A 15,259-nucleotide genomic window follows, 5' to 3' on the forward strand; every position below is an offset into this window, starting at 1 on the left:
CTGAGAGCTTACCTATTAGAATCACTGGTCTGATTCCAGAGTTAATCAGCAGATTTTCAGGAACTATTACAGTCTCCCCTGCAGGGATTGGTTGAGGCTGTAAAATTCCAGTTAACATTGATTGCGGAACTGGGACAGATAAAAGAGGCTCTATAAAAATACAGAAAGGGGACCGATCTATTATAAAAAGGCTCATGCTGTGATTTGGCCTTATAAACAATTTAACAGTAAAAAACAACAACCATTCTTGTTCTGGAAATCATTAAACACAATAAAATTCAAACTACACTGCATTTCCTTTTGAAATTATACTGAATTCTTTCAAACCATAAAGGCTCTTTCCCTAGCTCACCCTTCCAAAAAAGGTTATCGTTAAAAAAAAATCTAAGTTTGTAGTTGATGGAGATGAATCAGAGAGGAAAGGATGCATACACGGTTTCCTCAAAGCCAAGTATTATAACAGAGCTGCTTACAAAAACTCCACTGAAATGTTACCTATACAAAGAATCAGATTCAATACTAACTTATAAACAACCACATGCAAATTAATAGTAAAACATTCTCACGGACTAATTGAATGTTGATTTATCATATCCTTTTTTAAAAAAAATACTTTTATTAAACAGTTTGTCTTTAAAAAACACAAAATACAACTACATATACGTAAAAATCCCAAAGCACATCAAAACATATTTTGTATTGAACATTACATAGCGTCAATAGTAATTTTACAGCATTCCGTAGCGACATACATATTTTACTTTTGTAGTTCTCTATTCTATAATTCCTATTTACTTCTCAATAGTAATATAATAGCGTTACTCCAATGTGTACGTGTGTGTGTGTGTGTGTGTGTGTGTGTATACACACACACACACACATAATATTCATTGTTCTTATCTACACATTTATATTCATTTATATTTATAACTCTTTATTTAATGTTAGATTTAAATTTAAATTTCATCAATATTAAGTTAAACATTTCCTGTTCTGATTTCTATTTTTGAGCCAACTGTACATTTTATTTCATGTTTCATAATAATCTGAATCCTCCCTCTCTTTCAACTCCATAGTCATTTTATCCATCTCTGCGCATTTGAGAATTTATCATATCCTAATCACAATCTATCAAATCCAAACTTTAGACACAAAGGAGCCATAGAGATTTTTAAAGATAAAGATTTTACTTCAAGCACTAGGTATAAATCCTGTTATTGAAAAGCTGAATTAATGATTTGCAATAATTAAGCACACAGAGAAAAAACCCACATCTTTTTTTAAGCCACGTAAATCTTTTTTGCTTTAAAACTTAGTTTGTAATTCACCAGGAGAAATATCTGCATTTTTTAAAATCTCTAGTACAGATACTGTTATCCATTAACGTTTTATTTCAAAGTAATCCCATTTCATCTAGCAAACACTTTGATGGATGATCTAGGTCAAAGCAAGGTGGGGGAAATACAACCCTGCTACCATCCCTGGGGTTTCCTGGTAGTTTTTATACTAGTGCCTGCAATGTCCTTTTGGGCCATCTGGCAAAATCACGCTTTGTTAGCAGTGCTTTACTGTGATCCTTCCTGTCAGGATGCTTCCATAACATGGTGCTGGGGAAGTCTGTTTAATAACTAGGTCAATGATCTATGTGTCCCACCCTGTGTCAACATCAGATCTTTTGAGAAGCTCATTTTGACCTTTTGCATGGGGTACCACAAGTATGTGGATGATACCCAGCCCTATAATTGTTGCCTTGGTAACAGTTCTTTCTATCCTTCAAGGCCATTTCCTATGACCTCTACATATTTCTCCTCCAGATGTGCTGGACTATAACTCACTATACTGAGAATGAAGGAAAATGACATCCAATCTATTTGGAATACACAAGATTGGTTTTAGTTGTTGTATAGAGTGAAAAAAGCATGTGGAAGAAAGACTGCTGATGTGACTACCTGTAGTAGAGACAGCATTAAACAGCATTTATCAGTTTAATTTATGACCGATAAGAATAAAGGTTTCTGTCATGATATATAGATCCATGTTGGAATGATGTTAGTCTATCTTATTTAATATGCATGTATTGATAATCTACTGAGATGAAATTAAGAACAATTTATACAGACATCAATTGGGAAACTTGGATTCATATCCACCATATGGTCATGAAATTATGGGGAGATTCTGGTAGAGCCTAATTTGGAGAGCCAAAGTTCTTGTTCTCTAACCTGAGCTGCTGTAGCAAAGCAATTCCAGAAATTAATTAATTAATTAAGGTGGATGTATATCACCAAGTCATTGGCTGAATACACACATCAGAGGTGGTATTCAGCAGATTCTGACCAGTTCTGGAGAACTGGTAGCGGAAATTTTGAGTAGTTCAGAGAACTGGTAAATACCACCTCTGACTGGCCCCGCCCCATCTGCCTCCCGAGTCCCAGATGATCGGGAAGAAATAGAGGTTTTGCAGTAACCTTCCCCTGGAGTGGGGTGGGAATGGAGATTTTACAATATCCTTCCCCTGCCATGCCCACCAAGCCACGCCCACCAAGTCATGACACACCCACCAAGCCACGGCCACAGAACTGGTAGTAAAAAATAATTGAATCCCACTACTGACACACATATATGAGAATCTTGCCTGCTCTCGGAAGAGGCCGGATGGCAGGAACAGGCACAATTACACCAGGAGGAGGGACTGGGGATCCAGGAGACCATCCTCGGTGTCGTTTCTTGGGGGGGCCAGAACTTGTCAGGGTAGCTAAGCAGAATTAATACACACAAAGAAAACATAAATAACAAAAAGGATAATTACCTTCTATATGCTTTAATGTCTACCCCATGTAATAAACATTTTTATTGACAACTCTGACTTTCAGAAACTTTATAACTGCTGAAGTCATGTTGTAAAATAGGTAATAACAAGGTCAAGAAGTTATTTTTTACTCTTCTCTGCAGCTATAGTAGAGCCAGGTGGTAACATAAGTGGTTTGGAGACAAAGGGGAACTGAACGCAAAAAAACTACAAATATTTTTAGACAATTGTAAAACAAGCAATTGCACTGTGGACCAGACGAACACCGTAAGAAAATAACAAAGGAGGGGTAAAGAAACACACTGTGGCAGCTATAGCAGCACTCAACTTTTTTGGATTTTCCTACAACAAAGATTATGTACAATATCTGTGAATATTATGTAAAGCGAGGATAAGCAAGATCAGTGTTTGATATTTGGATAGCATGCTAAAGCTTTCTGTTCCACAATTGAGAAGTATTATAATTATCCCCAAGGAATTCATTTTTACCTTTTGTCATATTAAAAATAACAGTTGGGACAGCTTTTTTTTAAAAAAGCTGTTCTGAGGGCTACAATCAACACAATTTTTCAAAACTTAAAAAAAATAGAATTCTTAAATATGTTCAGAATCGCTTGTCTTCTTTGTTTAAAAAATGGAAGATGACCCTTTTATTTAGCTATAATTTATGAAAAGTAAAACGAAGAATGTTGGCTTGAATCCTAATCACATGGAAGCTAGCTGAATTTAAAGGAAATGCATTTTAAATTATGGAATAGTAAATTTACTTACAGTACATATCTTATTTTGGAAGACTATTTTGGTTCTTTAGTTTTTCACAATAAAAGTTAAGGGTTTTTTTCAATATGGGCATTCTTTTTTACAATGTATTACTAAGTAGTCTTGACAAACTTCAGTTTCCGGCATATTTTTCTATTTCTCAAAAAACTATGTTGAATCTATTTTATTCTAATTAATCATTTAGTAAGTTTGAAAGACAGAACGTAGTAAAATTAAATTACTGACAGCATAAATAAAAAGACATTTAATCTTCTTAGTTCCCCTAACTGGCTTCATGTAGACCCTTGAGAATTAATATTATTTCAAAATGTTTCAAGCTAAAATTGATCAAATATCCTGAATTAGAACTTAATGTATTATATTGTGAAACTGTAACTATAAAAACTAATAAATAATAACACGGTGCAAAACAAAGTGGTCCAGAGATAGGAATGGCAATGTCTAAAAAGTTAAAAATAACCAGTAGAATATAAATTTTATGGGCATAATCTTTCTAAAACTAATGGCTTACCTTAAAATTAAAAAAAAAAAATGAGAAAAGTTCTGGCAACTTAAACTGCCAATTGGAGTTCTAATACAGAAAACATGCGTTTTACAGATGACATAGTATTTCAACCTTTTATTTTAGTTTATTATTTAATAAATAAATGAATACAATATAGGTTAAGAGTAAAACGATGAGGTTAGTGATTAAGACCTAACAGTGGGAAGACTCAAGTTTTGCAATGAAGCTCACAGGTTGATTTTGACTAATTACAACCTCTTAACTCTACCAGCTTAGCTTTTGAGCAAAGATAAAATGGGGAAGAAAAGAAGGAGGAAGAACAGAGGTAGGGAAAAATCTATTTAAACCGGTTACATTGTTTAGATGAAATGCAAATTATATATGTAACAAGTACAGGAACTTAATAAAAAATAACATTCCAATAGGACAGTGTATTGTTTGGACCTACCAAATTTGAACTACAAAAAAAGTGGCAATCACGAGATGGCAGCAAAGAAAATACGGAAAATTTTAATTCTTTGCTGTCATCTAATGGTTAACTAGATTGTTGTAACCTAAATCTGGTAATCCTAGTGTTGGTAATACGTATCACAGAAACTTGATCTGACCGCAGTATCATTTTAAAGTTGTCTTCACTAATTTGAAGCCTTTCTGATATACTTTGTGTCATTATATTGATTGATCTAGCTGAGAATGGTAAGAATTAAACATATTTGAAGGATACCAACAGGAAGACAAGTGAAGTATGAGGTATTTATCATCTGTTTTATTCCATAAAAACAATTCTATAGCAAATTATCTACTTTTTTATTACTTCACACATAACTTTTACATACTAGAAACTAGATTGCAATGTGTTTGAGTGAAAATGTATTTACCTGTTGCAAATGTGTTTCCTACGAGTTGCCCAGGCAAAGCAAGTGGTCTCACTATGTTCTTATTCCGAGTCAAATCTTGAATTCCACTTAAATTAACAGCAGAGGAAGACTGTGCTTCACTGAATACCGAGGACTCTGTCAAAGAGATAATTTTAACTGTTTTTTTAAATCTACAATAATCTTTGAAAATGTGTATAAGATACAGTATCATCACAAGATGGTTTTTTTCAGATGCTATGATGAATTTTGAACATGTGTTAAATCATCATATTTATCATTTATAATGTACTTCTCCAGTTATGGGTGTCACCTTGTAATTTGTATGTATACTGAGAGTTTATGCACTGGAGACAAATTCCTTGTGTGTCCAATCACACTTGGTCAATAAAGTATTCTATTCTATTCTATTCTATTCTATTCTATTCTATTCTATTCTATTCTATTCTATTCTATTCTATTCTATTCATATTAATCAAATCAGTAGGCTGAATCTTTGAATAATTGACCTGTGATTATTACCATTATTTTTATGAGAGATTCCTGCATGTTTTTTCACACAATTCCACAATTTAGGAGATAAATGGCTTAATCCTATATTGATACGCTAAAAAAATTAAGTGGCATTTTTTTCCGTGAGACTTGCTACTCAGTAACTGAGTTCAGAACTGCAACCTGAACTAGATCCATCCAGTAGATGCAATATTTTATCAATACATATATAAAGAAGGAATAAGTTGATATTCCAAAGAATATGCGGATGTGTTTTATTCTTCACTACTGCATATTCCAATAATCTAACACAGGACTGTCAAATTTCTGGCCCACAGGCCGGATGCATCACATGCTGGCCACGCCCACATCCGGTTTAGTGAAGGGGGGGGAAAGTCCCGGTACGTCATGTGATGCTGTGAGTTTGACACCCCTGATCTAACAGATCCAAATATAAGTTTGCTTTAAATTGAAGCCAAATGTATTTTTTTCACTGTATCAAATATGGTCACACTACAGTATAAGGTTATACAGTACATTTATCTTAACTCTCTTTCCTTTTAAACCATTTGGTTTATGTAGAATTTCCAAGGTCTGCTTAACTAGAGACAAAACACTAGAGAGAAGGACAAATACAATGATTAGAGCTATCTCTGATTGTACTGTACAGCACAGTGAGTCCTAGAAAGGGAGAAAGAAAAATAGTAGATAAAGAGAATTTGTATGATAATGCCTAGACAGAATTGGTGTTAACAGGAACAGCAGCTTAGTTCAAGCTTTCATTTCACCAGCAAAACTACTGAGTCACTAATGCCTCTAAAATAACAGGGCAGATTTCTTCCTCTTAGTTCATCCAAGAAAGAAAGTTGTTCTGTATCTCTGTCTACCATACTAATGACTGTATAATGACTATAATGTATAATGAGTTTAATTATTGCTGCTATTCCTTTCAACTCTCTTAAGACAATCCAGCTAGGGATCTTTGAACTGCACCAGCGAGTTGGAGAACTCTACCATTCTGCTTCCCATGGAAAATATGGCAAACTAGGCCTTCCTTCCAGAGTTGAAACTGGAGGTAGGAAAATCAGCATCAAAACTGTACATAATTTTGGAAGCAATTGGGACACCTTAGAAATACAGCACAGTTGTAGACCTGTTCAATGGTGCCTCTCTTATTTTTTTCTTATATTTTGAACCTACTTGCTCCCAGGGAAGCCTGCAAGAATGGCTTGCAATGCATATCTAATCAATAATAATCGTGGTCCTGAATAATAAAGAAGAGAACTTCCTATTTTGATGATAGAACTTTGAAAACTTTTGAAATACTGTATTATTATCTGCAGATAAAACAGGGGTGAAATCCAGCAGGTTCTGACAGGTTCTGGAGAATCGGTAGCAGAAATTTTGAATAGTTCGGAGAATCAGCAAATACCACCTCTGGCTGGCCCCAGAGTAGGGTGGGAATGGAGATTTTGCAATATCTTTCTCCTGCCACGCCCATCAAGCCACACCACGCCCACCAAGCCATGCCCACAGAACTGGTAGTAAAAAAATTGGATTTCATCACTGAGATAAAATCCTCCTCATTCAAGGGACTGTCTCTGACTTCAAACAGACATGCAATTAAAAAAATCAAAGGAAAAGTTTAATCGTTTACTGAGGCAAGACTAAATGGTTGGATCTCTGTTCTTAATATTTTCATATTTGCCCAATACATATTTCAAACCTGAAGCAATGGGCTTTTTTTAATGCTCCATTATATATATTTGTGCTGTCACCTTTCTTCTTCCAGGACTTTGAACTTTTTAGTATCTCTTCTTGTTTTCCTAAAACAAGCATTTCTGCCATTATCAATAATGCTTAATGAATGACTCTTAAAATTAAGGCGCTGTAAATTCCCCCCTCGTTATTCCTGCCTAGAATTCTCTATTACTTAAAGCATGATTAAACTAAAATATACTGTTCCCCAATCACAGGAAGTCAAAATGTTATGCATAATTCCCAGTCAGCATGGGTTCTAGCCTTGCTGGTTCATGATAATGAAAGTTGTAGTTTAATATATCTTGAAGGTACAAGATAGTCCTGACAAAAGCAGAATCAATTACATGAGAAAATTCAATCTATATATTATGCAAAGTATGCAGATAGAAGAATCTTGCGGAATTCAGCTTTACACGGCACAGAATGTTGCTGACACTTTATGACAGATTAACCAATTTTAGAAATAAGGAGCTCCAATATACTTGAAATGTAGTTCCTGCTCATACGAATGTAAATAAATGACTTCTTTGAGCCCATGTTACATTTTAACATGGACTCAATCTTCTTCTCAGCGCTATTGATATCCCAAACTTCTCTGAAATTGTTGTGACCTAACAGTGAACTTTTCCTTGGAAACAATGTAAACTGGTTTTCAACTAGATAAATTAATCTGAGAAAAGCAAACAGGCTAGTCTGAAACTATACCAATCCCACTGAAAGTAGTTGGGGGATAGGGGGAGCAGAAAGAAGATAGAAGGGACATTTCCTAAAAGCTGTGCCAAGATCACAGACCCTGGAAACAATATACAGCTTTCAGGAATGAGGAGAGGCCAAGAAAGATAGAAAAGGGGACACTGGGCAATTAGAGAATGGAGATCAAAACTCTCATTTGCAAAACGACCAACAACTGTAACATGATTAAGTTTTAGCAGTAGATGGAAATATAACCAAGGGATCCAGAGAAGAATCTTCTCCCATCACTATTTTCCAAAACGATTTGCCTGGGTGCCTGTCAGCATTTAATGGTAGGTTAGCTGACTATGTTTAACCAGCAAAGATTAGAGAACAAATTGTAGCATGGCAAAGATTTACACCACCTTTACTCAATCTTCCACATGTATGGGAGTTTTTTGGTTGGAGAGCAGTGACCATGGAGATCTTAGTTCAACTTCATGCATGATTAGAGAGCTCCCGAGGGGATTTGTATCAGTCACAACCAGCTCCATGATTGTTTTCTGAGCATAAAATGAGGCATAATCCAGAGATCTTTCTCTCTCTCTCTCTTTAGACTTCTTAAAGAAAAAGTGCAATATACTGCACATTGAAGATATTTATTACAAAAAACTTTAAAAAAAACGAGGAAGAGAAGATATACAATTTTATCTTTTGAAGATGGCAAATATAGCTTACAAGGAAACCTCCTTTGAGGTCAGAATCTTATTCTGCTTTTAAAGACGCAGAACAGTATTTCTATACAAATCTACAATATTTGCATCATTTCTAGACGGAACTTACTTTTCCTTCCTTACCTTCCATTTTACTCCTTAAAAAGTATGTAAGATTAAGAGACTACTTTTTAACAAGATAAATATTTAGTAGGCTGTTTGAAAATTACAACAGCAATAATGGAAAGCTAATCAACATATTAATATTAAGCTCTCGGAAGATGACCTAAGCCAAGGACATATATCTGGAGGAAAGAATAATAGAGTGGCCAAACTCAGATGAAAGAGGACTTTAGTACCTTCAACAATTGTGTAGTACAGGGATCTAGAACAACTGCAATTTTCTTTTCCTTACAGGACAAAGTATATATTCAATTTTCTCCTCAAATGTGAATGGAAAAGGAGAGGACTCTTCTATTTCCTATGGATATGATTAAAATTAAATTGCTGAAATAGCTTGCCATTCAGCTTTTTAGCAGCACCTAATTAATCAATAATGTTTAATTACTGAATTGGAAGCTACTAGAAAAATCCTGAGTTGGGAAGTAAAAATCAAAATACTGAAATGAGGCAATAGGACCATGAGGGCGAACCTATGGCATGCATGCCACAGATGGCATGTGGAGCCAAATCTATGGACATGAGAGTGTTGCCCTAGCTTAGCTCCAGTGTGCATGTGCACCAGCCAGCTGATTTTCGGGCCTTCCTGCCTCCGGAGGGCCTTGTCGGGGGAGGGCATTTTTGCCCTCCCCAGGCTCCTAGAAAGCGTCTGGAGCCTGGGGAGGATGAAAAACTGGCCTTCCGGCCCCACCAGAAGTTGGGAAACGAGCCATTTCTGGCCTCTGGAGCGCCTCCGGAGACGGTAGGGAAGGCCATTTTTGCCCTCCCCAAGCTCCTAGAAAGGCTCTGGGGAGAGAGAAAAATGGGCCCATTGGGCCCACTATGCCATGAGCAGGAGGCTGGGGGGTTCAGTGTGCCTGCACGGGGTGCATAGAATTATGAGTATGGGCACGCATGAGCACGCTCCCCCTCCCCCCTGCTCCTGATACGTGATGGCAAAAAGGTTAGCCATCACTGGTGTAGGCTATTGTAAAAGAATCTTGAAAGCCTCCCTGTGTTTTCTTTCATTACCTCTTTTATCCACTTGATTAGGGTAGAGCCAGTACGAGCTTCTTTCAAATGTTTTCCCTGTTTCCCATGCTTAACAAATGTTTTTTTTTTAACTCATTCTGCATCATTCTTTCAAAGACACCTTTATAGCACTCTACACCTGATGCAAACATATACGCAGAATAGAAGTCACAGTCAAGAACTGAGATTACAGTTACATATAAAAAGACAACCAGATGACCAAACCATTCTTGGAACTGACAATTAAGATTGGTGGATAGCTTCTTCTTAGAACTGACAATTAATTAGCAGTCAAGAAATACGCAAAAACACTTGGCAGGGTAGCAATGAAAGCCTTGGAAAAAATATTCAGATGTTGTGACATGTCTATACTATAAAGATCAGAATGTTTTTTTTTCTGTAAACTCCATGGAAACAAAAGTTGGATTCTGAAGAAGGAAAACAGAAACAGCTTTTGAACTGCAAATATCATGGACAGTGGAGAAACAAACACATATATCATATAATAAATCAATCCCAAGCACTCATTTGAGGTACGAATAACCAGGCTCAAATTACCATACTTTGGATACGTCATGCAAAGACTCAGCTCCCTTAAAAAGTCCATAATGCTAGAAAATCTGGAAAGAAGGAGTAAAAGAGGAAAACCAGCAGCAAGGTGAAAGATACGACTGCAGTGATGATGGCTGCACCATTGGGAGTCCTAGAAGGCCAGGTTGGGAACAAATGGTCTTGGGAAGATCTGTCTACGTGGATAGATTGATTTAATGGCAGGTAATCAAATCAATCAATAGTGAAATGATTCACTTGTCAGTGCAGGAAAACCTTCACAAAGAGGTTGGTTGCACTATTTCATCTGCATGTCCACCTCAAAAGGCAATCACAGGGATGTCTTACCCTTGAGAGAAAACCAACAAGGAGAACAGTTAACTGGATCTCATTAAAGAAGGACACACTATGGATTTTCCAGTTCTGCCATACTACTGACCTTTTCTAATTAATTAAATCAGTTCCTGGATGGGTCTTTGTGCTGCAGAATTTTTCAGCAGAAACAGCATTACCATGCTAAACCAACCTTTCCAGTTTCAACCCCAACCATATTCTTAACCATACCACCAGGAAACAGGGGCATAGCTTCATGCCCCTTCACCCAGGATAAATACATCATCATCATCATCATCGTTATTATTATTATTATTATATCACCATCTTTATTATTGCTACCATATCACCATTTCATCATTCAAGAAGTTCATGTGCATTATTAATCTGTAGAGATAATAGAGTACAAGTCTAATTCTAAGGGGAAATTATCTTTGCTTATCCATGTTGCTTATTGATGACTTTGAACAAATCACTTTTTCTCAGGTCAACTTACTTTACATACTACACAGATAAAATTAGGAACATCTGAGGTAAACTATGTGGTTTTCTTAGATGAATTATTATTGATGTAGGAGCTTTATGAGTTTTATAAACAGTTACAAATCCAGAAAAATGCAAGGGCAGGCTGCAATATATAATTAAATCTGAAAGCAATTAGCAGAAAATGGCCATTTATGTTTACCTGTTTATTTTTTGACAATTATGTAATAAAAGGACTCCTCCTCACCACATACTCAAAATTATATTTGTGAAATAGAAAAGCTTGTGTGGAAGAGAATGGCTGGGAATGGATTTCTGTATAGAAAGACTGCAGTTTATATTTGGTACTGACACCCAACATAAATTCCTTAAATTTAAATACCATGTTATGGCAAATTCTAGTTGGTAAGTCATACTGTTCTAGTAAATAAAATCTGAAATAATGCCCAGAAGATTATGCCATAATAACCAATTCATTTATAAATACTGTTCCTGTGGTCAGTGAACTCAGCAACCAGAGTTTGTGAAGGAGTCTGCACTACCTAGTACTATTTTTGTCAGCTAGCCTTCTTTAACCTCTTGATTTTCTGGTATGTTTGGATGATATCATCACCTGGGGGACAATCTGGGCATCACACTGAGAAAGGCTATTCCAAACACTGTTCTATTATTTATTTATGGTTCTTATAATGCTATTCAGAACTTTTAGTGCTGTTTACTTAACTTGTAGCTTCATCGATTTGTGTCTATGAGTATGTGGATCAATAATCAAGGACATATTTTAAAAAAATCTTTGCCCAGAGTTACTTCCATAACACTTTTTGAAACAAAAAGCACCTCTTTTCACCCACACAACCTTGCTGGTGAAATTTAAATGAATTGACAAGGATAATGTGACTGTTTTTTCAGTGAAAGATTACACTTCTAGCAGGGGGTAAAAAGGATTTAGCAACTGTGCCCTGACCAAAAAACATATATACAGAAGGTACCAAGTAAATAAAACCATGATCAACTGATAAGGAAAAGGGGAGTATCAAAGATAGATTACCAACCTGACAGAAATAGCCAAACTACTTTGTTTACACATTATTCATTTCATTATTATGGAAATCAAAGTTTTCACAAAATAGCTTTCTAAACATTCTCTCCATTTGTGCTGAAATATTATAAAGCTAGTTAAGAAGTTCAATAACACATAATATATGATTCCTATACTTTCAAAACACAACCTCAGATAAACTAGTAGACAGTGCTAAGCACTTGTGATACGGTATTTTCTATTTCTTAACATTACTAAAGAATGGATAAAGTATTGGTAATTAATATTAATCTACTTTAATAATGAGGATGTATTTCTACTGCAAAAATCTGTCAGTAGGTATGGATATTGCCACAGTGGCCTTAAAGAACAAAGACTTAAAATTCAAAAATCAGTGTGGCCACTTTATATTGGTATACAAACACAGTAGTGTTAAAATGATAACTACTCATCTATATACTTGCATATTTAATTGTGTTTAAATATAGTTATTCCATTAAATTTATAATTGTGATCCAGGGCAAATCTGTTTTTAATCCTTATTAATACTAATACCGAGTAAACACTTAAGCATAATTAAGATAGCCAGAAATTATTTCTCCCTGGAGAAATGGAGAAGACCGAGAGAAATGGTATATTGCATATATAATAGCATGGTGGTCAGATATAACTCGTCAATCCACCAAGGGAAACAAATTTCCTTGTAGTTGTTTTCCCCTCTGTGATAAGAAAATGATGAAAGAATTTGAAGAAATACATCAGAGATTTCAAAGAACCACTGAAAATTCTGAGAATGAGACTGGAAGACAATACTTTAAAACCTCCCCTGGAAATATTTTCATTCTCTAAATCACAGTTAAAGATTAATTTAGTTGGTTGTAACACCCTTTCAAATTTTAATTCCAATTCCAATTAACATATATATTCATCAAGTACCAACGAATAAAAAATAGTTGTGTATTCAGATTCTAGTCTTGAATTCATGAAAATAGTGGAGCACTTAAACGGGGGGGGGGGATCTTCCCAATGTCTGAGGACAGATCACACTAAATACAGAATTATCCTCCATATAAAGTTGCTGTTCTTCAGCTTTAATACTTGAGGAATTCTATCCTTGCAAAATTTTATTTCAGTCCTACATCCATGCTGTAGGGCAAAGGCCCAAAGAGAGAGACATCTGCTCTATATATTTAAGATCTCCAAATAGGACTCCAAAATATACAAGGAGCTTATATTAATGAATCATGAACCTCCACTCAAACCTCCCACTAACCTATAAACAATAGGAAGAGATAACTTGTCAGAAAATCCTGAGGGAAAAGAGTTTTTACTATACTTCAGTAGGAAGTCTTTGCAAGCCTTACTGAACCAAATATATAATGAAGCTTCATCATACTAAGATAATATATCCTTTGATGGTTGGCAACTACTATGTTCTTTCTTGACACAGACCCCAAAATAAGTTATAACATAAAAGCTTTTATTATATAATAATTTCAGACATAGCACTCCCACCTAGATTATCACAACCAGATATTTTATGATTGGGGGCTTCACAGCTACGGAGGAACTGCAATGGCATCATAATCACTACTTCACAAATGTCAGCTCTAGGATCCAATGGACTCTCAGCTCCTACCTGTCTGGGTGAACCCTGGCTTGTATCCATTGGCTGTTCCACTCTCAGGAGTCACAGATGGAGATGCTGAAGAACTAGGTTTAGCAGAATGGCTAGCAACAGAAGAGTGCCTGCTTCTACATTCTGCAAGTAAAGCAGCTATAGTACATATTTAAGCAGCCAGGTTGACAGTGAGACAATGCAGCAGGACATATATTGTATGCAAAAAAACAAAACAAACAAAATGCAGTTATTGTGCAATCAAAAGAGTTAATTAAAAAGCAAAGTTCTTGAAATTTGTTAAAAATTATTTCTAATTTAGAAACCTTTAGAAAATTCATGCAGCAGCCATGACCGTAACTTTGTTATGGGAAATACAAGAATAATTTCAAAGAAAGCACACCTTCATACAGAGAGATTTTAAAATCAAATATGTCAAATATGATATTACCATTCTCCTCATTTCTTGTGCATGGGAGAAAAGATCAGGACAAAGAACTGCAACATCAATATATTCCTCATAGTGACTACTGAAACACTTCTAGGACATTGCGCTAGACAAACCTTAGTTATTGTTAAACACAATTTTTGGCAACTTCTGGAATAAATATCCACATATGTTCATCATCAACTGCTACATAGAATTCTTGGAATTTCGTGTTTTACCCTATGTTGTGTCTGATGAACATGACCTTTCAATTAGCTTAGGATAACTTCTTTATCTACACTATCTTTACACATTTTTATGCTGTATTTTTAGTTACCTATTTAGAAGAGACTATCACTAAGGCAATTTATTTCCAAGTAAACATGCATACAGTGGTTATATTAGTGTTGATTTACCATGAACTGATCTGTTACAGACTGCATTAGGCCAGAGGTAGGCAACCTGTCCCACAACATTTTTTTTATCGTATAGAGGTTAACTTCCAAAATTAAGCTATATTTTGGGAGTTAGCCTCTACACAATAGAAACAGCTGAATTTGGGGGGGGGGCAGAATTGCAGGGGGACAATTAGGCAATCTTCTACCAATTAGGGAAAAAAATCGCCCCTAGTATACATGATTCTTTTAGGCTTAGCAATCAGAAGCATTCGAATATATTTTGTTTTTTCCCTGACATAAGCATAACTTTTACCTTTCAACTTCATTACTTTATGGGCTGCTTTAAGGCAAAAATTGTTCTGTTTCTTATTAGAAGGGTAAGATTAAGAAGAAATGAAGTAAACTACTTTGCAAGAGAAAATTAACATGCTTTAAAGATGAATTCTATATCCTTTAAAAATAGTTGGATAACCCAAGATTGAAGAAGGCTGTCCTTTAATATGGAAAAAGGTCCTTCTGTGGCTGATAAGAAACACTTAAAACCATATATAAAGTCTTACAAACTAAAAAACTAGGTTTACTATATGATATCATCTGGAAATTCCCTCTTTTAA

At 35.4% G+C, this 15,259-nt stretch overlaps 1 protein-coding gene across 10 annotated transcripts in view; it reads right to left on the reverse strand.

The window, feature by feature from the left end:
• The window catches only part of GREB1L (GREB1 like retinoic acid receptor coactivator), a 188,137-nt gene that overhangs the window by 62,886 nt on the left and 109,992 nt on the right, over nt 1–15,259 (reverse strand). For 4 of the 10 annotated variants that reach the window (XM_058179150.1, XM_058179145.1, XM_058179149.1 and 1 more), the window contains exons 7-10: nt 13,842–13,964; nt 4,973–5,107; nt 2,636–2,755; nt 13–150 (exon numbers count right to left, since the gene is read on the reverse strand). In XM_058179150.1, coding sequence (XP_058035133.1) covers nt 13–150; nt 2,636–2,755; nt 4,973–5,107; nt 13,842–13,964 — 516 coding nt within the window. Of the gene's footprint in view, nt 1–12; nt 151–2,635; nt 2,756–4,972; nt 5,108–13,841; nt 13,980–15,259 lie in introns of all 10 variants that reach the window. The other 6 variants (XM_058179143.1, XM_058179142.1, XM_058179140.1 and 3 more) reach the window with 2 other exon arrangements.

This window comes from Ahaetulla prasina, chromosome 3 (genome assembly GCF_028640845.1).
Source record: "Ahaetulla prasina isolate Xishuangbanna chromosome 3, ASM2864084v1, whole genome shotgun sequence".
NCBI classification, from domain to species: domain Eukaryota; kingdom Metazoa; phylum Chordata; class Lepidosauria; order Squamata; family Colubridae; genus Ahaetulla; species Ahaetulla prasina.